This window comes from Rhinoraja longicauda, chromosome 40 (genome assembly GCF_053455715.1).
Source record: "Rhinoraja longicauda isolate Sanriku21f chromosome 40, sRhiLon1.1, whole genome shotgun sequence".
NCBI lineage: Eukaryota > Metazoa > Chordata > Chondrichthyes > Rajiformes > Arhynchobatidae > Rhinoraja > Rhinoraja longicauda.
The window spans coordinates 4,612,837-4,633,663 of record NC_135992.1 but is presented as its reverse complement, the minus strand read 5'-3'; the positions used below and the strand labels follow the sequence as shown (position 1 = coordinate 4,633,663).

General features: G+C 44.0%; 1 protein-coding gene across 2 annotated transcripts in view; it reads right to left on the bottom strand.

Moving 5' to 3' along the window:
- Window positions 1-9,965: 9,965 nt before the first annotated feature.
- Window positions 9,966-20,827, bottom strand: part of myh9b (myosin, heavy chain 9b, non-muscle) — a 127,030-nt gene continuing 116,168 nt past the window's right edge. For both annotated transcript variants that reach the window (XM_078430425.1, XM_078430426.1), the window contains 4 exons: window positions 20,333-20,541; window positions 17,343-17,451; window positions 15,692-15,864; window positions 9,966-12,073 (listed from right to left, as the gene is read on the bottom strand). In XM_078430425.1, coding sequence (XP_078286551.1) covers window positions 11,962-12,073; window positions 15,692-15,864; window positions 17,343-17,451; window positions 20,333-20,541 — 603 coding nt within the window. In that variant the 3' untranslated portion in view covers window positions 9,966-11,961. The remainder of the gene's footprint in view (window positions 12,074-15,691; window positions 15,865-17,342; window positions 17,452-20,332; window positions 20,542-20,827) is intronic.

Sequence of the window (20,827 nt, the reverse complement as noted above, 5' to 3'; positions counted from 1 at the left end):
ACAGTCCTCTCATCAGCTGGAGTGTGGGCCTAACTTCCTATCTACCTCATTGGAGACCTTTGAACTACCTTTAATCGGAATTTATCTTGCACTAAATGTTGTAACCAACTAGGGGGTTACCAACTTTCTCACTCCCAAATAAGGGACAAAAGGTGACGTCACTGCCCCGTGCCCCACGTGACCTCACCCAGCCAGCGGCCACGTGCTCCCACTCCACCCATGGCGGCCGCCCGGGCCGGGAGGCGGGTTGTTACCCAACCTCCGTTAGGTGGCGCCCGAGCCTCCGGGTCTGCACTGTCCGAGGCTACAGTGTCCAGGCCTACAGCGCCCCCCCGGGCCTAATACGGGACAAGGGCGCTCCCGAAGGGGACAAACCAATTTAGCCCAATATACGGGATGTCCCGGCTAATACGGGACAGTTGGCAACCCTATACCCAAACCACTCATTCCTGGAATAATTCTTGTAAACCTCCCCTGGACCCTCTCCAGAGCCAGCACATCCTTCCTCAGATATGGAGCCCAAATTTGCTCACAGTACTTCAAATGCGGCCTGAGCAGCGCCTTATAGAGCCTCAGCATTACATTTCTGTTTTTATATTCCAGTCCTCTTGATATAAATGCTAGCATTGAATTTGCCTTCTTTACTACCGATTCGACTTGCAAATTAAAATTTTGGGAGTCCTGCACCAGCACTCCCAAGACCCTCCGATTTCTGGATTCTCTCTCGATTTAGAAAATAATCTACGTCTTTATTCTTATTACCAAAATGACTCCGCACTTTGCTAGACTGAATTTCATTTGCCACTTTTCTGCCCACTCTCCTCACCTGTCCAAGTCCTCCTGCAGAGTCCTTGCTTCCTTTACACTGCCTGCCCCTCCACCTATCTTAGCATCATCTGCAAACTGGGCCACAAAGCCTTCAATTCCCTAATCCAAATCATTAATATACAACATGAAGGGAAGCGGCCTCAGCACTGACCCCTGCGGAACTCGACTGGTCACTGGCCACCCGAAAAAGCACCTTTTATTGCAACTCTTTGTCTTCTGCCATTCAGCCAACCCGTTATCCATGCTAGTATCTTCCCTTCAATACCATGGGCTCTCATCTTCCCTAGCAGCCAGACGTGCAACACCTTATTGAAGGCCTTCTGAAAATCTAGGTCTTCTTCTTCTGTCGTATGTCTTTTAGACCTGCAGCTCCGTTGAGGCGAGCCAGGCCAACGTGTCATCGTCCAGGTCAATCAGACCTCGTTCACCATTCGGTGGCCGGTATTTGGGGCAACTCCTCCCCCACGGAAGGAAGAATAAATTAATATGGGGAATGGAATGAGGAATGAGCATGGGAGGGGAACTAGGGAATTGAAGATAGATTGGGGAATTTGGAAAAGGAAGAAAAGGATTTCGCGAGGAAGGGGTAATTGGCAGGAAATTAGAGAATGGGGAAGGAATAGAGTTAAATAAATTGGTGTCGATAACGACAGATGGAGAGGAGGGGATATGGAAATGGTCGGGGGCGCTCTGATTAACGTTGTGTTGGATCAGCGGGGGTGGAAGAGTCTGAAACCATGAATCCACGGATTGAAAAATGAGCCAAAGGAAAGGGGGGGTTGGAATGGATAAGCTCAATGATGGTCACTGCACCATCTCCCTGGACCAGTGCCTCCCCCTGCCGGCCACAAGGTGCTACTGCACCATCTCCCTGGACCAGTGCCTCCCCCTGCCGGCCACAAGGTGCTGCTGCACCAACTCCCTGGACCAGTGCCTCCCCCTGCCGGCCACAAGGTGCTACTGCACCATCTCCCTGGACCAGTACCTCCCCCTGCCGGCCACAAGATGCTACTGCACCATCATTCGCGGACCAATACCTCCCTCTGTCGGCCGTAGGCTGTCATTGCATTCTCTCCCTGGACTAGTGGCTCCCCTGCCGGCTACAAGTTGCCACTGCACCCTCACAAGGTGCTACTGCACCCTCTCCTTGGACCAGTACCTCCCCCTGCAGGGTGTCACAAGTCCCACTGATGTTGGTCCTCAAATCCCTCCAAGTCCTTGTCCTCCTCCATTCTTCATCCCTGCGGCTCTCTTTGCTTCTCTCATTCTGCCATCTTACTTATTTGCCATTAACCTTGGCCCGTCACTGACAGCCTTGGAACAAATCATGAAACATTTTATATGGAACCACTTTCGTTGAACTATGTTAACAGAATCAAGTGCCATAGAGTGAGAGTGGATGAACCCAGTGTTGGAATAGTTCAGAGTTAATATTCGATGAATGGCAGAGCAGATTAAGGGCCAGATAATCCACCGCTGCTCCCGATCCTTTATGAATCCCATGGTAAATGTCTGCACATTTGCTTTTTGATTCTGCATTAAAAATCTATTTTATTATTTCATAGTTATGCTAACATCTGTATTTAATCTGAATAATTCCTGATGTTTGAAAGAAGGAATTACAAATGGTGGTTTACAAAATGAGGCAAAATGCTGAAGTAACTCATGTTTGTGGTCAGGACCCATCTTCAGGTGAGGACCCATCTTCAGGTAAGATGTAAGAGAGATGGGGCAGGACAAAGCCCAGCAGGGAATAGGTTGAAGATAGACACAAAAAGCCGGAGTAAATCAGCGGATCAGACAGCAACTCTAGAGAAAAGGAATAGGTGTATACCTTTTCTGCAGAGATGCTGTTTGACCCACTGAGTTACTCCAGCTTTTTGTGCCTATCTTTGGTTTAAACCAGCATCTGCAGTTCCACTCGTCCCTTCCTACCCAAACCACCCCAACCCCGGGCACTTTCCCCTGTAACCGCACGAGATGCAACACCTGTCCCTTTACCTCCCCCCTCAACTCCATCCAAGGACCCAAACAGTCTTTCCAGGTGAGACAAAGGTTCACCTGCACCTCCTCCAACCTCATCTATTGCATCCGCTGCTCTAGATGCCAACTTATTTACATCGGCGATCGCTTCGCTGAACACCTGCGCTCGGTCCGCATTAACAAAACTGATCTCCCGGTGGCCGAGCACTTTAACTCCCCCTCCCATTCCCAGTCTGACCATTCTGTCATGGGCCTCCTCCAGTGCCATAGTGAGGCCCACCGGAAATTGGAGGAACATCACCTCATATTTCGCCTGGGCAGTTTGCAGTCTGGTGGTATGAACGTCGACTTCTCCAACTTTAGATAGCTCCTCTGTCCCTCCCTTCACCTCCTCCTTCCCAGATCTCCCTCTATCTTCCTGTCTCCACCTATATCCTTCCTTTGTCCCGCACCCCTGACATCAGTCTGAAAAAGGGTCTCGACCCGAAACGTCACCCATTCCTTCTCTCCCGAGATGCTGCCTGACATGCTAAGTTACTCCAGCATTTTGTGAATAAATCGATCTGCAGTTCCTTCCTACACAGAGAATAGGTCGATAGAGGTGAGGCGGTTATCTTGATAGGTAGATGGTTGGACAAAAGCCAGAGATGAAAAGACAATGTGAGACAAAAGGATTGAAGAGTTGCAAAAGAGTTGTAATTGAATTGAATAAATTTTATTAGCCAAGTATGTGTACATACCTGGAATTCCCTTGGTGCAAATGCTGCCTGACTCGCTGTTACTCCAGCTCTGTGTCTTTTTTCATGTACGTCAGTATCAGTACTTCTTAGTTTTTAGATGTTTTAGAGAGAAGTTTTACGTTCATATTTGTCAAATCACTTGGTCAATCAGTTCAGTTTAGTTTGTCATGTGTACCGAGGTACAGTGAAAAGCTTCCGTTACGTGCACCACTGCGAAAGGATTCCAGTGACCCATGCCATACTTTACGGCATGGAAACAGGCCCTTCAGCCCGCTGAGCCTATGCTGAACGTCGATCACTTGTTCACACTAATTCTATGTTATCCCTTTTTCACTATCTACTCCATACACGCTGGGGGCAATTTACAGAAGCCTATCTACAGCCCTGTGCAACTTTGCTTTGTGATGTGGGAGGAAATTGGTGTACCCAGAGGAAACTATTCAGTTATATTGCTATTGAGGGAGTGCAGCGTAGGTTCACCAGGTTAATTCCCGGGATGGCGGGACTGACATATGATGAAAGAATGGGTCGACTGGGCTTGTATTCACTGGAATTTAGAAGGATGAGAGGGGATCCTATAGAAACATATAAAATTCTTAAAGAATTGGACAGGTTAGATGCAGGAAAAATGTTCCCGATGTTAGGGGAGTCCAGAACGTGGGGTCAGTTTAAGAATAAGGGGTTGGCCATTTAGGACTGAGATGAGGAAAAACTTCTTCACCCAGAGAGTTGTGAATCTGTGGAATTCTCTGCCACAGAAGGCAACGGAAGCCAATTCGATTGGATGTTTTCAAGAGAGAGTTAGATTTAGCTCTTAGGGCTAAAGGAAATAAGGGATATGGGGAAAAATCAGGATGGGGGAACTGATTTTAGATGATCAGCCATGATCATATTGAATGGCAGTGCTGGCTCGAAAGGCCGAATGGCCTACTCCTGCACCTATTTTTCTATGTTTTCTAAACGCAAGCAGTCACAGGGAGAACGTGCAAACACCACACGCACAGCACCCAAGATTGGGATTGAATCTGGGTGTTCCACTGCGCGGACCCATGGATGTTGCACTAAATTCCAATGATTTCCCAGTTTAATTCACTCTTACATTTTTTTTAGTTTAGTCTAGAGAAACAGCACGGAAACAGGCCCATCGGCCCACCGGATCCGCGCTGACCAGTGATTCCCGCACACTAACACTATCCTACACCCACTAGGGACAATTTTTACATTTACAACAAGCCAATTAACTCACATACCTGTACGTCTTTGGAGTGTGGGAGGAAACCCAAGATCTCTGAGAAACCCACTTAGGTCACGGGGAGAACGTACAAACAGCACCCGTAGACGTGTTACTAGTGTAGGGCAGTGGACAGTGGTGGTGGAGATAGATCAATAATCGTTTTACTCTGCAATGGCAACAAATCCCAATCTACTTCAGTGTGCAATCAACCGTGTCTCTGTGGCAAAAACCCAAAGGTCAAGATGACCTTTGGTTTCTCTTTCCACAGATGCTACCCAATATGCTGAGTGCTTCCAGCATTTTCCGTTTCTGGTAAAAATTACAAGCCACACCATGGTAAAGCTGTAATGCCAAAAGGAATAAATTGAATTGCAGACATTTACCAGAAGAACGACAAATTGGGGAAAAAAGCTATACAGGTTCATCAGCTCTCAGGCACAGAATTGTCCACTGGCAAACTATTCACATTCCAGTGTGTAGAAAGGAACTGCAGATGCTTGTTAATACCAAAGATAGACACAAAGTGCTGGAGTAAGTCAACGGGTCAGGCAGCATCTCTGGAGACAAAGGATGGGTGACGTTTCTTCAGACTGAAAGTAAAGGGGAGGTAGGAAAAGGCCACAATAAATCAGGGCCAGCAGCAGATGGCAAAGTAAGGGTGGAGCCCTAAAGGCCCATTGTTGGCTGGGGAAGAGGGGGTAATAAAGGGATGCCAAACATTTTAACTCCCCTTCTCAGTGACCTTTCTGTCCTGGACCTCCTCCACTGTCAGAGTGAGGCCACACTAGGATTGCCAACTGTCCCGGAAAAAGCCGAGACATCCCATATTTTGGGCTAAATTGGTTTGTCCCGTACGGGACTGCCCTTGTCCCATATTAGGCCCGTGGGGCGCTGTAGGCCTGGACACTGCAGGTCTGGACACTGTAGGTCCGGAGGCCCGGGCGCCGCCTAACAGAGGTTGCATAGCAACCCACCTCCCAGCCGAGGCGGCCGCCATTGGTGGAGCGGGAGCACGTGGCCACTGGCTGGGTGAGGTCATGGGTGCCCGGGGTGGTGACGTCACCTTGTCCCTTATTTGGGAGTGAGATAGTTGGCAACCCTCATATTTCACACGCAAACCTCATATTTCACTTGTGCAGACACCCCATCAGTAAGCACGTAGATTTCCCTAATTTAAAGTAACCCCTGCATTCCCCTGGTTGTCCTATTAGTTCCACTGTTCACAACCTTGTAAGCTTTGGAAAGCCAAATTATTTATTTGATCAGAAGGATCGAGGCTGACACACCCAACTCCTGAAAACAGCTGACCTCCAGTTGTTTGTATCTTCCAGCTGTGAGAATGAAGTTTATGGTGACTGTAGACATTCATGTTTCTAATGTAAGCAAACACTGAGCCGAGATGAAATCTCCAGCACCATAATACTTGACATGACAATAAGCTCCCGTCTTAGCAAAGGGAATGAGCTTGTGCCCTGTTGTGGATTTTTAGCAGACACTCCGTTTTCAGACCACACACGATTGTTAGCTTGTGTTGCTGGTCCTGGCTGCTGTCCAATACTGCTCCTAATTCCAATTACCGTACAGTAGAGAGCACAATGACTGCTTGCATCACGGCCTGGTTCGGCAACTTGAATGCCCAGGAGCGAAGAAGACTGCAAAGAGTTGTGAACACTGCCCAGTCCATCACTGGTTCCGACCACCCCACCATCGAAAGGATCTACGGGAGTCACTGCCTCAAAAAGGCAGCCAGCATCATCGGAGACCCACACCACCCCTGCCATCAGGAAGAAGGTACAGCAGCCTGAAAAGTGTTACGTCTAGGGTCAGGTTCAGGTATGTAGGTTAATTGGCTGGGTAAATGTAAAAATTGTCCCTAGTGGGTGTAGGATAATGTTAATGTACGGGGATCACTGGGCGGCACGGACTTGGAGGGCCGAAAAGGCCTGTTTCCGGCTGTAGATATATGATATGATATGATATGATATGAACAGCTTCTTCCGCACATCCATTAGGCTATTAAACATTACAACCGGGTGGTGCCGTACGACGGCAGCCTCGCCAAGTCTGTCGCGTCGTTTTCTTCATTTGTTGTTTTTAGTCTGTTGTTAAATGTATGTTTTAGTGTATCTTTAGTTTTGTATTATGTGGTGGAAACTTTTTTTAAAATCTTTCCTCGATGGAGATGCTACTTTTCCCGTATCTTATCTCCGTCCGCACTGTGGCCTAACATCGTGGAGCTAGCGATCCCTTTGTCAGGGATCGACTTCGGGAGCTCCAACTGCAGGAGCTTCGACCGCCCCGATCGTGGGAGCTTCGATCGCCCTGACTGCGGATGGTTCGACTGCCCCGACCGTGGGAGAAAAGGACGGAAGATACTGACTTTATTTCCGTCCATCACAGTGTGCTGTGGCGGATGCTTATGTTAATTTTTATGTAGTTGTGTGTTTTGTTGTTTTTTTGGTATGACTGTATGGCAAATCAAATTCTTTGTGTTTTTACATACTTGGCTAATAAATTAATTACAATTACAAACCTCAAATAAGCTAATATTTGCACTATTTGTTTGTTTTGTGTACATGTATATATCTGCATATATATACACAACTTTTTGTTCGTTTATATTGTTTAGTGTACTATGTTTATGAAAGCCTATGCTATCCCTCTCTCTCTCCATCCCTTCCCCCTTTACAGTTCTCCTACCAGTCTTACTGTCACCGACACTATTTTATCTCTGTCCAACCCCACTACTGACATCAGTCTGAAGGGTCTCAACCCGAAACGTCACCCATTCCTTCTCTCCAGAGATGCTGCCTGTCCCGCAAAGCTGAGTTACTCCAGCTTTTTGTCTATCTTCGATTTCAACCAGCATCTGTGGTACTTTCCTACACATCATGTTTACATATTCTGTTGTGCTGCTGCAAGTAAGAATTTCATTGTTCTATCATGAACATATATATATATATATATATGACAATAAAACTCTCTTGAATTGTTTGATGATGCACCATGAATCAAGCTTAGGTATTTAATTCTTGGCAGTGATTCAATGATTGTCAAAAGGAGAATTTATCTGCTTGAAAGAGTAACTATTCCTCAGTGCATCTCGCTCAAGTCCCTGAAGAATACAACAGATACTTTTATCAACTGAAGATAGAAGTCTTTGGAAGAATTAGCATGCCAGCCTGCTGTTGTGTGGGTAAACCAAAGGCACAAAGTCTCTTATTTAGGCAACCACCTCATTATAGATGTACAGACAGATGCTACATCCAGCATTTTAGGCAGACAGACCATTGATGCTATTGAAATGCCAAAAGTGAGTACCTTGACTTGATCTTCTCCCACTAAACACAGGCAGATTGAACTAGTGTAGAAGGGGCATGTTGGTCAGCTGAAGGGACTGTTGGGCTGAAGGGCCCGTTCCCATGCTGTACGATTCTAAAAAAGACACATCCACTCAAGGAGAGGCCTAGGTAGGGTAGACAGTCAGAACCTTTTTCCTCCCAGGATGGAAATAACTACAACATGGTAGGCGGAAAGTTTAATGTAGATGTGCGGGGCAAGTTTTTTTTAAAAACTACGTAGAGACTGGTGGGGGCCAGGCTGGGGGTGGTGGCAGATACAATAGTGGTGTTTAAGAGGGTTTTAGATATGCACATGGAAGTGCAGGGGATAGAGATATGGATCAGGTGCAGGCAGATTAGATCAGTTTAACTAGGTATCATGAAGGGCCTGTTCCTGTACTGTTCTAAGTTCCATATTCTAAGTCTCTGATGACCTTGCTCCTCTCAGTCATCACCAATGCAACATGCAAGCTTTCACTAGCACAGGGCACGGACTGGAAGTGAGAGAATTCAACTTTGTTCCAGTAGAGAACGTCTGAGCAAGTTATTTAATATCTCAAAAACCACAGTATGAAGTTGGCACTTAAAATGGGAGGGATCGATGAGATGAAAGTGGGAAACAAGTCCAATGACAGCACCTGCCAATTTGTTTGCAGGCGAGCTACTTGAACGCTGCAGGCAAGGCGAGTTCTGTGGAAAACCAGAGGTCAGCTGAAGGCAAAAGTGAAGATGGTTGCAAGGGGTATGAGCACAAAAGCCTGGTGCCCAGACCATGGATGCTATGGAATCACCAGGCCTCCTCATTACACTCATTCAAGGTTGTTCAGTGCTATGTCCCACATGGGTAAGGCACACTGCAACAGGGTGCAATGCCTGAAACAAGTTACTGCTTACAAGGACAGTAGTTAGTTTACCTTGGATATAGGGGACCAAGGGCATAGAACTGTAAAATCAGATGAGATGGTGAAATGGTATCAAGGAGGATGATGAGGACTGTATATTTAAGGTCACCCTGCGGGAATTAACTCAAGCATGCATTTTGATTGTGCAATCTGTCATTGGCCTTGAAAATCCAAGATACCCCATCACTTTCTGTTGAGATGGAGCTCAATGGTGTTGGGGATATCTAGAGGGGAGGTACTCTACGTTTTGGGGAAGGTGAGCTGCTGGTTTGCAAGTGCAGAGAATTGTCCAGTTCTCCATCAGTGTTGGCAGCAATTATGGATACTGGATTGAGGAACCTTGTTTTTGAAAGAATAATGGCACTGAACAGCAAAGAAATCCAGAAGACACAAAATGCTAGAGTAACTCAGCAGGTCAGGCAGCATTTCTGGATAGAAGGAATGGGTGACTTTTTGGGTCTAGACCCTTCTTCAGACTAAGAGTCTGGGGAAAGGGAGGCAGAGATATAGAAGTGTAAAGTGTGAAAACGAGACATCAAAGGGGACGCTGATCAAGGAAAATGTAGAATAGACCATTGTTAGCTCGGGGAAAGTGACAACGAAGCATTCAAAGATAAAATTTAATCAGGAGGACAGTCAGACTGGTCGGAGAACTAGGATGGGGAGGGATGGAGAGAGAGGGAAAGCAAGGGAGCCAGTTACGTTTCAGAGTGCCTTGGCCCCATCCAAGCCTCTATTTCCAGTTGGAATTCAGTCCTCGGAGCACAATATACCAGCACACTCCATGCGCACATGAACTCATTATCCAAGGAGCCAAAATATAAAACCCAAGAAAGCTGGCAGAGAAAGGTCAAGCTGCACAAAGCTGTAATCACGCCTGTACAAAGTGCACAAAACGGCAACAAACATCCAAAAATCCGCAAAAAAAAATTTCATAAAGTTTATTTGTAACACGTTTATGGTAACATTTGCAAACGACTGTTACAATTCCATTTAGCGGCACTGGTGCGAAACATGCTTAAGGCACTTTTATAAAAATATATGTGTATGTGTTGTAAATCCAAATAGTTTCTATAGCAAGAAATATGGAGCAGATTCTCATGTGAAACATAAAATGTTGCAGCAGATAGGATGGCAAAACACTTTTCGTCTCTCTCTCTTTCTCTCAACCCAGTGTGTTAGGAATGTACAAAGTCAAAAACAAATCTCAAACTAAGGTCCCAAAGTGAATGAAGGAGCATTTGAAGGATCCCCTAAAACACGCAGTGCACGAGGCACCCCTCACCAGATAGAATGAATTTAAAACTGTGCAGTTTAAGCATCAGCCTCTTCCAGTTTTTCCAAAATGCATTTTCTTTTTAAATTGGAGCCGGGAGCTCAATAAAAGATCATGATTGGTCAGAGTGATTGGCTAAATTTATATATATATATAAAATGAGAATCCATTAATGATTTTTTTTTCTTGATTATATTTTCCTGTTTAAATATATATTTGGTCCGTAAATGAATCACAGGAATGAAGTCATTTTACAATTCCAGTATAACTACTATCAAAAACTGTTCCCAATAGTTATGAAGCAATATTCATAAGATTTTAAAAAATGAATATATATATCCATGCATTTCCTTTCAAGTCTTCTTGGATGTCACTGCACAAGCAAAACAGTATTGGAACTAGCCAGGCTTAGCTTGCATCATTTGCAGTGCTCGATGCGGCTGCTAGCAATACTAGTGCTGAACACACATGCCTCCCAAGGGATCTGAACGGAAGTGGCTGTACCAGGCAAAGACACTTCTCAAATAAGTGGTGTAGGCGGGAGCTGCTGGGCAGAGAAGTGTGCCAGCAGCACCACGGTCGGTGGCAGCAGCGCACTTGTACAGCAGTGGGAATTCCCATGAAGGAAATGAGCAGGTCTCCAAAGCCAGGTCACAGCCTACTACTTAAAAACAATCATCGACAACAACGAGAGGAAAAAACAAAAAAATGGAGCATTGCCTCGACCCCTCCAATAAAAACAAAACAGACCGTTTCCCGAAGAGAGATTCCCAAAAAAAAAAAATTTAAAAATTGTCACAAGTTTTATTGGAGATGGAAAAATGCACACTGACTTAGCTTCAGAGAGTATGAATAAAGACAGACTGAATAGACAGACTTCCAGTTAGAAGTTACATTTTCTGTTGATTCCTGAGGCATTTTATATTGTTATGAAAAATGAAACCTTCACATTTCTGTCCTTGAATCCACTGAAATCTCTCAGGCAGTGATCAGATGTCTTGCTGCTACTTGGGGTGACTCCAGATTCCAGGCAGCAAGACTTCAAGTATAAAATGAAGCATTTCCATTTTATTGTGTAAAGGACTGCCATTAACATAGCCAAGTTATGGCTTCATCAAGAATCATGTTTACAATATCCATTGATATATGTTGGCTAGTGAATCACCTAACATTGTGTGAGAGTAACCATATGGTTTAATAGGATTGTCAGAGTTTTGTTGCTATGCCTAGACTCTAGCTTTTGTCTAACAAAATGTTACATTCCTGAACCAGAACACTAAATAGGTAACCCAAAGTAAGCCAAATTAAACCAAAAAACAATGAAAGCTAATGGAAAAGATTGCTCCACCAGTTCAACTCCAGGCCAGCTCAGCTCAACAGCTGAGAAATGCAGAAAAAATTATCTACACATGGGTTAAATCAGAACCTCTCTTCTCTGGGTTGCACTGCGGAATATATAAGCCTTGTTCTTCTAGGTATGCAGGTCTATACTATGAGCTCAAAATTATTCAGAAAGAATTTACACAAAGCTGAGGGGAAAGGAGAGAGTGTGCCCTGATGTTCTCAGCTGCATCATTAAATACACAGTTATGCATTTTGGAAGATAATTGGCCCGATCACAGCTCTTATGCTGCACACACAGCTTGCTTTTGGCAAATTACTCTGCAGCTTTGGTATCTCCAGCATCACCCCGACTTTCAGCGTCGTCATCCGAGATTTCATCCAGCTTTCGGCCTGTGCGGCGCACAATGAACGGCGCGTCCCCACGCCTACAACACACAGATTAAACATTTCTCAACACGTCATTCCGAGCTTTTCCAGAGTGGGCGGGTGAGAGATGGATCTTTCATCAAACAATTGGTTATTCCCTCTCTAGAAGGTGGAGTGAAGAGCATCCAACAAGCATCCCCACAGATTACAAATGGCATTTCATGGCTGCTCATGGCATTTATAAATGGGAAAAGAAGCTTAGGATAATTAAAACTAGAAGTATTTATCTCACACCGTGGACTAGTCAAAAGTTAATTCCAAAAGGCAATATTTGAATTAACTAACTTCAGTCTTCAATTAATTCTAATTTACATTTCTTGCAGGTTATTAATTATGGGACTAAAAACTTGAAGATTTGGTTAATGTCAAGTTAGACGTAATCCCTTAGTCTCTAAATTCATATCATAGGAGCAGAATGAGGCCATTCGACCTCTCCAGTCCACTCTGCCATTCAATCATGGCCGATCTATCTTTCCCTCTCAACTCCATTCTCCTGCCTACTCCCCAATTGTCCAATTAGATCACAAGTGATTTGTACCCAAACCTCATTTATTCACTTTTGCTCCTCATTCTTTGATACCCAAATCTCACCAGATTTGAAAAGATCCAGCATTGCCTTTGAGGTAATTTTGAATTCTTGCTTGCTGATTTTATTTCTGCATGGTCCAACTCTAATTTAAGACTACCCTTTATTTTGGATTCTCTCTTTTCCCCAATCTCTTCATTTTAACCATGTTGATCAGATCAGCCCCTACCGAGGGCTCATAAACCAAATTTATGGAAACAGCACACAAAATACGGGAATAATTCAGTCCATTCAAACTGTAAATCTTGCTGGTTTTACGATAGACATCTTCAAATCCAATCTTCCACATTTAGGAATGCTTCAATTTATCAAATATCTCGACAGCTAATGAAATTTAAAAACCTTTTACTCTGAAAACCATGACACTCAATTCTCCTCTTAATAACCGTGTTGAATGAACACTTGAAAGATGGTTTAAAAGTGAATCATGTCACTATAATGAAGATTTTATCTCTCCCACTGTGAAACATGGTGCAGATGCTGCACTTTCCCCAATGTTGGTCACAAATAACCCCTCACTGAATGAAAAATTGAAAACTGAAGTTCGTTTTAAGAGACTGTAATTGAAGGTAAACAAATCTCCAGGGCCTGATCATATATATCTGAGGACATTGTGGGAAACCAGAGAGGAAATTGCGGGAGCCCTGGTTGAAATTTACGAGTCGTCTTTAAATACAGGAGAGACTGGAGGGTGGCAAATGTCGTGCCTTTATTCAAGAAGGCTGCAGGGAAAATGCTGGGAACAATATGCCAGTGAGTTTAACATCTGTAGTTGGAAACCTACTAGAGGGTATTCTGAGTGATAAGATATACCAGCATTTAGACAGACAAGGGCTGATTAGGGATAGTCAGCATGGTTTTGTACGTGGGAGGTCGTGTCTCACAAATCTGATTGAGTTTTTTGACATGACCAAAAAGGCCGTTGAGGGTAGAGCTATAGATGTTGCATATATGGACATCAGTGAAGCATTCAACAAGGGTGATGGTGGATTGTTGCTTCTTGGACTGGAGCCCTGAGACTAGTGGTGTGTCTCAGGGCTTGGTGCTGGGCCCGTTGCCGTTTGTCATCTATATCAATGATTTGGATGAGAACATACATGGCAAGATTAGCAAGTTTGCAGATGATTCAAAAGTGGGTGGTTTTGCAGAAAGCGAAGATGCTTGTGCAAAATTGCAGCAGGATCTTGATCAATTGGCCAAGTGGGCTGAGGAATGGTTGATGGAATTTAATGCAGAAAATATGAGGTGTTGCATTTTGGGAAGTCTAACATGGGTAGAACCTACACAGTGAATGGTAGGGCTCTGGGGAGTGTTGTGGAGCAGAGGGGTCTATGAGTGCAGGTGCATAGCTCCCTGAAGGTGGAGTCACAGGTGGTCAAAAAGGCTTTTGGCACATTGGCCTTCATTAGCCTGAGTATAGAAGTTGGGAGGTCATGTTGCAGTTGTGTAAGACACTGCTGAGGCCACATTTAGAGTATTGTGTTCAGTTCTGGGCACCGTGTTATAGGAAAGATGTTGTCAAGCTGGAAATGGTACAGAGAAGATTTACGAGGTTGTTGCCAGGACTAGAGGGTCTGAGCTATAGGCTGGGACTCTATTCCTTGGAGCGCAGGAGGATGAGGGGTGATCTTATAGAGGTATCTAAGATCATGAGAGGAATAGATCGGGTAGATGCACACTCTCTTGCCCAGAGTAGATGAATCGAGGACCAGAGGACATATGTTCAAGGTGAAGGGAAAAGACTTAATAGGAATCTGTGGGGTAACTTTTTCACACAAAGGGTGATGGATGTATGGAATAAGCTGCCCGAGGTGGTAGTTGAGGCAGGGACTATCCCAACATTTAAGAAGCAGTTAGACAGGTACATGGATAGCACTGGTTGGAGGGATAGGGACCAAATGCTGCCAGGTGGGTCTAGTGTAACTGGGACATGTTGTCCGATGTGGGCAAGTTGGGCCGAAGGATTTGTTTCCACATCCTATGACTCTGACTCTAAATGAATGACTTAGAAGCTAAATCAATTTCAAGTGTATTCATGCTTTTCCTTTTCAGTCGAGAGTTCACAGTCCAGTGGGACATGTTCCCATTTGTGCTTCATGTAATGTTGTTTCATAAATCTAGCAGCTTTTAACATTTCACCCATTCCCCCGTGTCTCTTGATTCAAGGCATCTCGTTGCATTTTGTTTAAAGTTTAGTTTAGAAATACAGCATGGAAACAGCCCCTTCGGCCCACCGATTTCATGCCAACCATCGATCACCCGTCCACTAGTTCTGCGTTATCTCACTTTTGCATCCTGTACACGAGGGACAATTTACAGGAGCCAATTAACCTAAAAACCTGCACGTCTTTGGAATGTGGGAAGAAACCAGGACACCCGGAGAAAACCTATGTGGTCACAGGGAGAATGTACAAACTCCGCACAGGCAGCACCCTTAGTCAGGATCACACCCAGGGTCTCTGGCGCTGAGACAGCGCGGTGGCGCAGCAGTAGAGTTGTTGCCTTACAGCGCTGGAGACCCGGGTTCGATCCTGACTATGGGTGCTGTCTGTACGGAGTTTGTACGTTCTCCTCGTGACCTGCGTGGGTTTACTCCAAGATCTTTGGTTTCCTCCCACACTCCAAAGACGTACAGGTTTTGCAGGTTAATTGGTTTGGCATATGTGGAAAATTGTCCCTCGTGTGTATAGGATAGTGCGGGGATCGCTGGTCGGTGTGGACTCGGTGTGCCGACGAGCCTGTTTCACGCTGTATCTCAAAATTAAACTAAGCTCTACCGCTGCGGCACTATTTGTTTGAGAACTGCTTAAGTTAAATACACTTTTACTTTTGTTGCTTTCTAAATGAACATTTTGTATTGGGTTTTACTGCTTGGGTAGAAGATCCAATATACACACCATGCCTCTCTTTTCCCTTCTACATGTTAAGGTAACGATGTATGAGAGATGCTATAAATGTTAGGAGAACAAACAAACATACCCTAATGTTCTATGGGCTCAACAATAGGTTGTTCCAGGACTAGTGCTCTTACCTCAGCTTGTTCTTGAGCGTGCTAACCTCGCGGGTCATTGCATCTGCAGTTTCAGTAGTATCTTCCAGCTCCCTCTGCAGCTTTCTGCGTGACGCATTGGCACGCTGGGCTTCCTCTTCAGCTTCCTCCAGTTGTCGCTTCAATTGCTTCACACGGGAATTGGCTTTCTCAACCTAGAAGATAAAGGTGAGCAAATAACTTGCAATGTCCATACTCAACTAGCAGCAGCATTCACTTGGCCCGCTTTGTTTGAGAAACAACTAAAACACACTTTGAGGAGGCAAAGTCATGCTTTTACAATTCCCGTTATCGTTTCCAGAGAGGTGGTCACCAATGTCCCCATCTTCAACCTGCATTCAAGTGGCTTCTTCCTTCTGTTTTACTCATGCCGACTCAACCAAGCTGCGCATGACAGAAACCTACGGCCCCAATGACCTTTTGACAATACAGACAGTCCAAAGCCCTTGCCCCCCATTTTTAAACTCCTCTTGACGATCAGACAAAGGTAGAAGCAATTGGGAAAAACAGAATCATGGTAAAATACGTGACCCCCGCCCGCGTTACTTTGAGGTTGTTTAGATCTATTATTGTGGCATGTACCGAGGAACAATGGGAAGCTCTGTTTTGCTTGTTATGCAAACAGATCAAATATACCGCACAGATAATTATTTCAAACTCAAGCACAATAGATAAAGCAAAGGGAAGATACAGAGTGCAGAATATAGTTCTCAGCATTGTAATGCATCAGTTCATCAGACAAAGCCCAATGTCCTCAGTGGGATAGAGGTGAATCAACAGTATCATGCTTATGGAAGGGACCCTTCAGAAACCTGACAACGGAGCTGCATTCATGGAAAATGGCCCTCATCGCGAACCTTTATAACATGAAGCCGTGTCATCTGTTCATGCGTCAAAAAGTGCGATTGAAAAAACATTGAGCTCTGGTGCAATCAGACTGAGGCAGGCAGGCTAGGAACACAATGATGCAGCAAACCAGCAGTTCTCTAGAGAACCGTGACTAGCTGCCAAAGCAATCCATTCCATCTCATTTGTCTATGCCACACACCTAACCATATTCCCCGCTAACAACTGCCAGGAACAGAGCTAGTCTGTTTGCAACCTTAACGTGGTCAGTCCGTAATGGGCACATAAACAGTTTCCTCACTTGGTATACTTCTCCAATTTGCCTACACCTCGGTTCATCTGCTGCGGAAACCCATATCCAGGCTGTTACCACTAGACTTGGGAAGTGGTATGGCCCCATAGCAGAAGCGTCCACGTCGAGGGGCTGGAAACTGGAAGTGTCCTGAGCTAATTCTTCTACCACCATCATCTATTGCAACAAGTGATGGCTCCCACTGATTGTCGCTGGAAGCTTGCGCCCTTTTCAGGACGGACGATGACAGTGATGTCAACATTTGAAACATGGACGATGGACACGAAAGAAGAAGAAGAAGGGAAGTGGTACAATCACTAACAATTTAAAGTTAGTTTTGGAATCACAATCTTGGAGGGAGGAGGTTGGGCAGAACTGGGTGCTGGTCATCTTAGACAGAGGTTTTAAAGGTGAACAAAACATATGAGCGAATGAGGAAGAATAAAACAAATTAAATTAATAGATGTTTAATAGATAATAAAATCTTCAACTGACCTGGTCTTTGAATTGATCAGCATTGCGCCTCTCATCCTCTATTTGCAGCAATCCCTCCTTCAGCTTCTTTTCTGAACGACGCACCAGTTTACTGGCAGCTTGCCGATCCCTGGTTAGACAAAACATTCAAAGTTAGTTTACAAGTTTGTGCTCATTTCCCCCTCCCCCCCCCAACCAAGATGCTCACCCTTACTCAAAAATAACAGGTGCCCACAACTCTTGCATTCACCCACACGATTATTCATGCAAACCCTGATCTGAAGGGTCTCGACCTGAAAAGTCACCTGTTCCTTTGTCTCCTCCAAAGATGCTGTCTGACCCGCCGAGTTACTCCAGCTTTTTGTGTCTATCTTCGGTTTAACCCAGCATCTGCAGCGCCTTCCTACACACTGGTAATGTGAATAGTCAATTGACTTTTGGAGCGTAACAGGCAAACCTAATCCATTTCTACCCAGGTAGGGATCTTGCTCAAATTCCCCAGGAGTTACTGAAGAACATTAGACTGCAGGACCCATTCCTCTAAACCCGTGCCTTCTACAACAGGATAACCTGGGATGTAACTGGCCTGAGGCTCCATGGCTGATATGGTCGTCACCACTTCCCCGTAAGAATTTCTTGGATTCCAAAATTTTGTCTCAGTCTTGTTCTATGCTACTGAATATATTCAATGACTCCCAACAATCAAGGGTGCATTGCTAGTTGATATTCTCCTTCTCAATCTCAGTAGAAATGGCCTAATTCCAACATATGTTAACTAATAGGTAATAAATGAATGATATTAAATGAGACAAGGCATTTTTGTCAGTGATTTCTGCCTCCACCATCTTTTCAGGGAGAGCCTCAAACCCCTACTATTTTCCTCAGTGAAAATATTTTCTCATCTCCAATCTAATTTAGGCACCTCCATTTTTTTTGCATTTTAAGCCTCACCTTGGCCTCAGAAACCAGAATAGCCTATCTGGTCTTTTCTCATGAAAACTATTTTCCAATCCTGCCAACTTCCTTTGTATACTTCAGTCCAATCACATTCTCCCCGTGACCCTAACTGTACACAGCAATCAAGCTGTGCCCAATATTGTATACAGCCCTAGCATTATAGAAACACAGAAAAATAGGTGCAGGAGTAGGCCATTCAACCCTTTGAGCCAGCACTGCCATTCAATATGATCATGGCTGATCATCTAAAATCAGTACCCCGTTCCTGTTTTTTCCCCATATCCCTTGATTCCTGTAACCCTAAGAACTAAATCTAACTCTTTCCCAGCCTTTACATTCTACCCCTTGAACAATAAAGAAAAGCAAATGAAATGCATTTCTAGTTCCCTATAGGCCTGTCTTTTAATGGATTTGGGGAGCATTATAGACTTTGACGTTTCTTTTACCCCCACGCCATTCAATATCTTGTCTGTTATTCGTTTATTCCCGTACCTTAATGCACCTAATAAACGTATTACCTCACACTTCTCTGGATTCAATTTTATTTGCCACTTTTTTTGCTTAACTGACCACATCTTAAAGCTTTCCACTCTACTCTCGACTACACGACCAATTTTTGTATGATCTGTAAGTGTAATCTTTCCTACATTTGTCTAAATTAATAAATTACAAAACAGCAAGGGACCATGGGACCCCATTGATTACGAGCCTCCAAGTTACTAAAGTACCTATCACTCATTAACCTTTGCTTTCTGCCACTACGTCAAGTTTAACATTTCCCTTTGATTTTACGGGCTGTTTTTCTGATCAGCATATGTAGGACCTTGTCAAAAGGCCTTTTAAGATCCTCATAGATCCCCCATGGCCCTCCCTTGCTGGCTCCCCCCAAAAATTAAATCACTGGTAAGATATGTTCCCCATAATAAGTCTGCCTAACTATCCCCGATTAATCCATGCCTTTATAAATGAAGGTAGAATGATTTCAATTATTATATTTCCATCGTCGTTAAACCTAGTAACTACAAACTGGTAGTTTGTCACAAGTTGATCTTTTTCTTCCCTTTGAACAGAAGTACAACATTAGTTGTACAGATTAAACAGCACTTCTGTAGAGCATATGAAATAGTGGCCAGTCCCTACAATTCCCTTCTTTACTTCCTTTGACAACCTGGGATTCAGTTTATCCAGGCGGGGTGATTTATCCACTTTCAAAAATACTTAATCATTTATTAATTTATCCCACTCAATATTTCCAACGTCGTCATCTTCCTCTTTATTGTGAAGACAGCTGTACAGTTTTCATTAGGAATTTTAGCTCTCACTTAGATTCCTTTGGTGATCCCTAATAGCTCTACCCTTCCCACAGTTATATTCTTGCTCATTATGGATTATCAAACATCTCTGAATTTTCAGAGAGACGGAATGGGTGACGTTTCGGGTCGAGACCCTTCTTCAGACTGAGAGTCAGGGGAGAGGGAAACGAATTATGAAAGAGTACAAAGAACCTGTCTTTGAATTTTTCAAAGAACATCTTTGAATTTTCTATTAATTGATCACAATTTTGCATACCATCCGTCTCCTTATCCTCCTAATTTCCCATCCCAAATGTTCTGTCCACATCTAGCCTTTCTGTAAATGCCTCGTTTTATTTTGTCTTTTCTTACTCTAATGCACAACATCATAGAGGATCTGGGTTGGCTAGACGTGCTTCCTTTTATCTTGAACCACAGAATCTCCTTTCTAAAAATCATTTTCATTGCACGAATACATATACCTTCAAGTTGTGGTTTGCAGGCGATTTTTGTTCAAAAGTGGGCAGGCTCAAAATGCTTTACCATGAGAACCTTCGCCCATTTTCATAACTCTGCTAATTAAACACTGCTATATTAAAATGCAACATTTCCTCAACACGCCTTGTAGACTGAAGGAGCCCCCCATCTAGAGTTGGGACAGATTATCGGTTTATTTGCTTTGAATATTTAGATTAAGTTTTTAAAATATATTGATCTGGCACTTGCTTCCTAAAACACGCTTTAGTTCAATTTTGTTTGTACCGTGTTTCTGCATCAAGTTGCTCCTCTAGCTGAGCCACCTTTGCTTCCAGTGCTGCAAGGCTGGCTTTGTACTTGGATCTGACAACATTTTCCATCTCCTGCAACTTGGTTTTCAGCTCCTTGTTCTGACGATCAAATTGTTGGCGAGCATTTTCTGCCTTCTGAGCATTGCTGCGTTCAGCAGAAAGATCTGCATTTATTTGATCAACCTGTTTAACAAAATCAATAGAAGAGCTAAATATCTTCAGCACAGAGTCCAACTCCAGGTTTTTTTTCAAGCTTACGCAGCAAAATTCCATTGGCTAACATTACCTACACAATTCTCACAAACCATTATTTGTACAAATATATATCCATTTAAGTTCTACGGTACCAGAGCTTAGGTTTAGGAAAGCACTTCAGCTAATTCTCTACAGATATTCTATAGTATTTAAAAATGGCAAACACATGGATTGCAGTAGTTTTAAAAGCAGAGTTTTGCAATGTCTGTAGAAA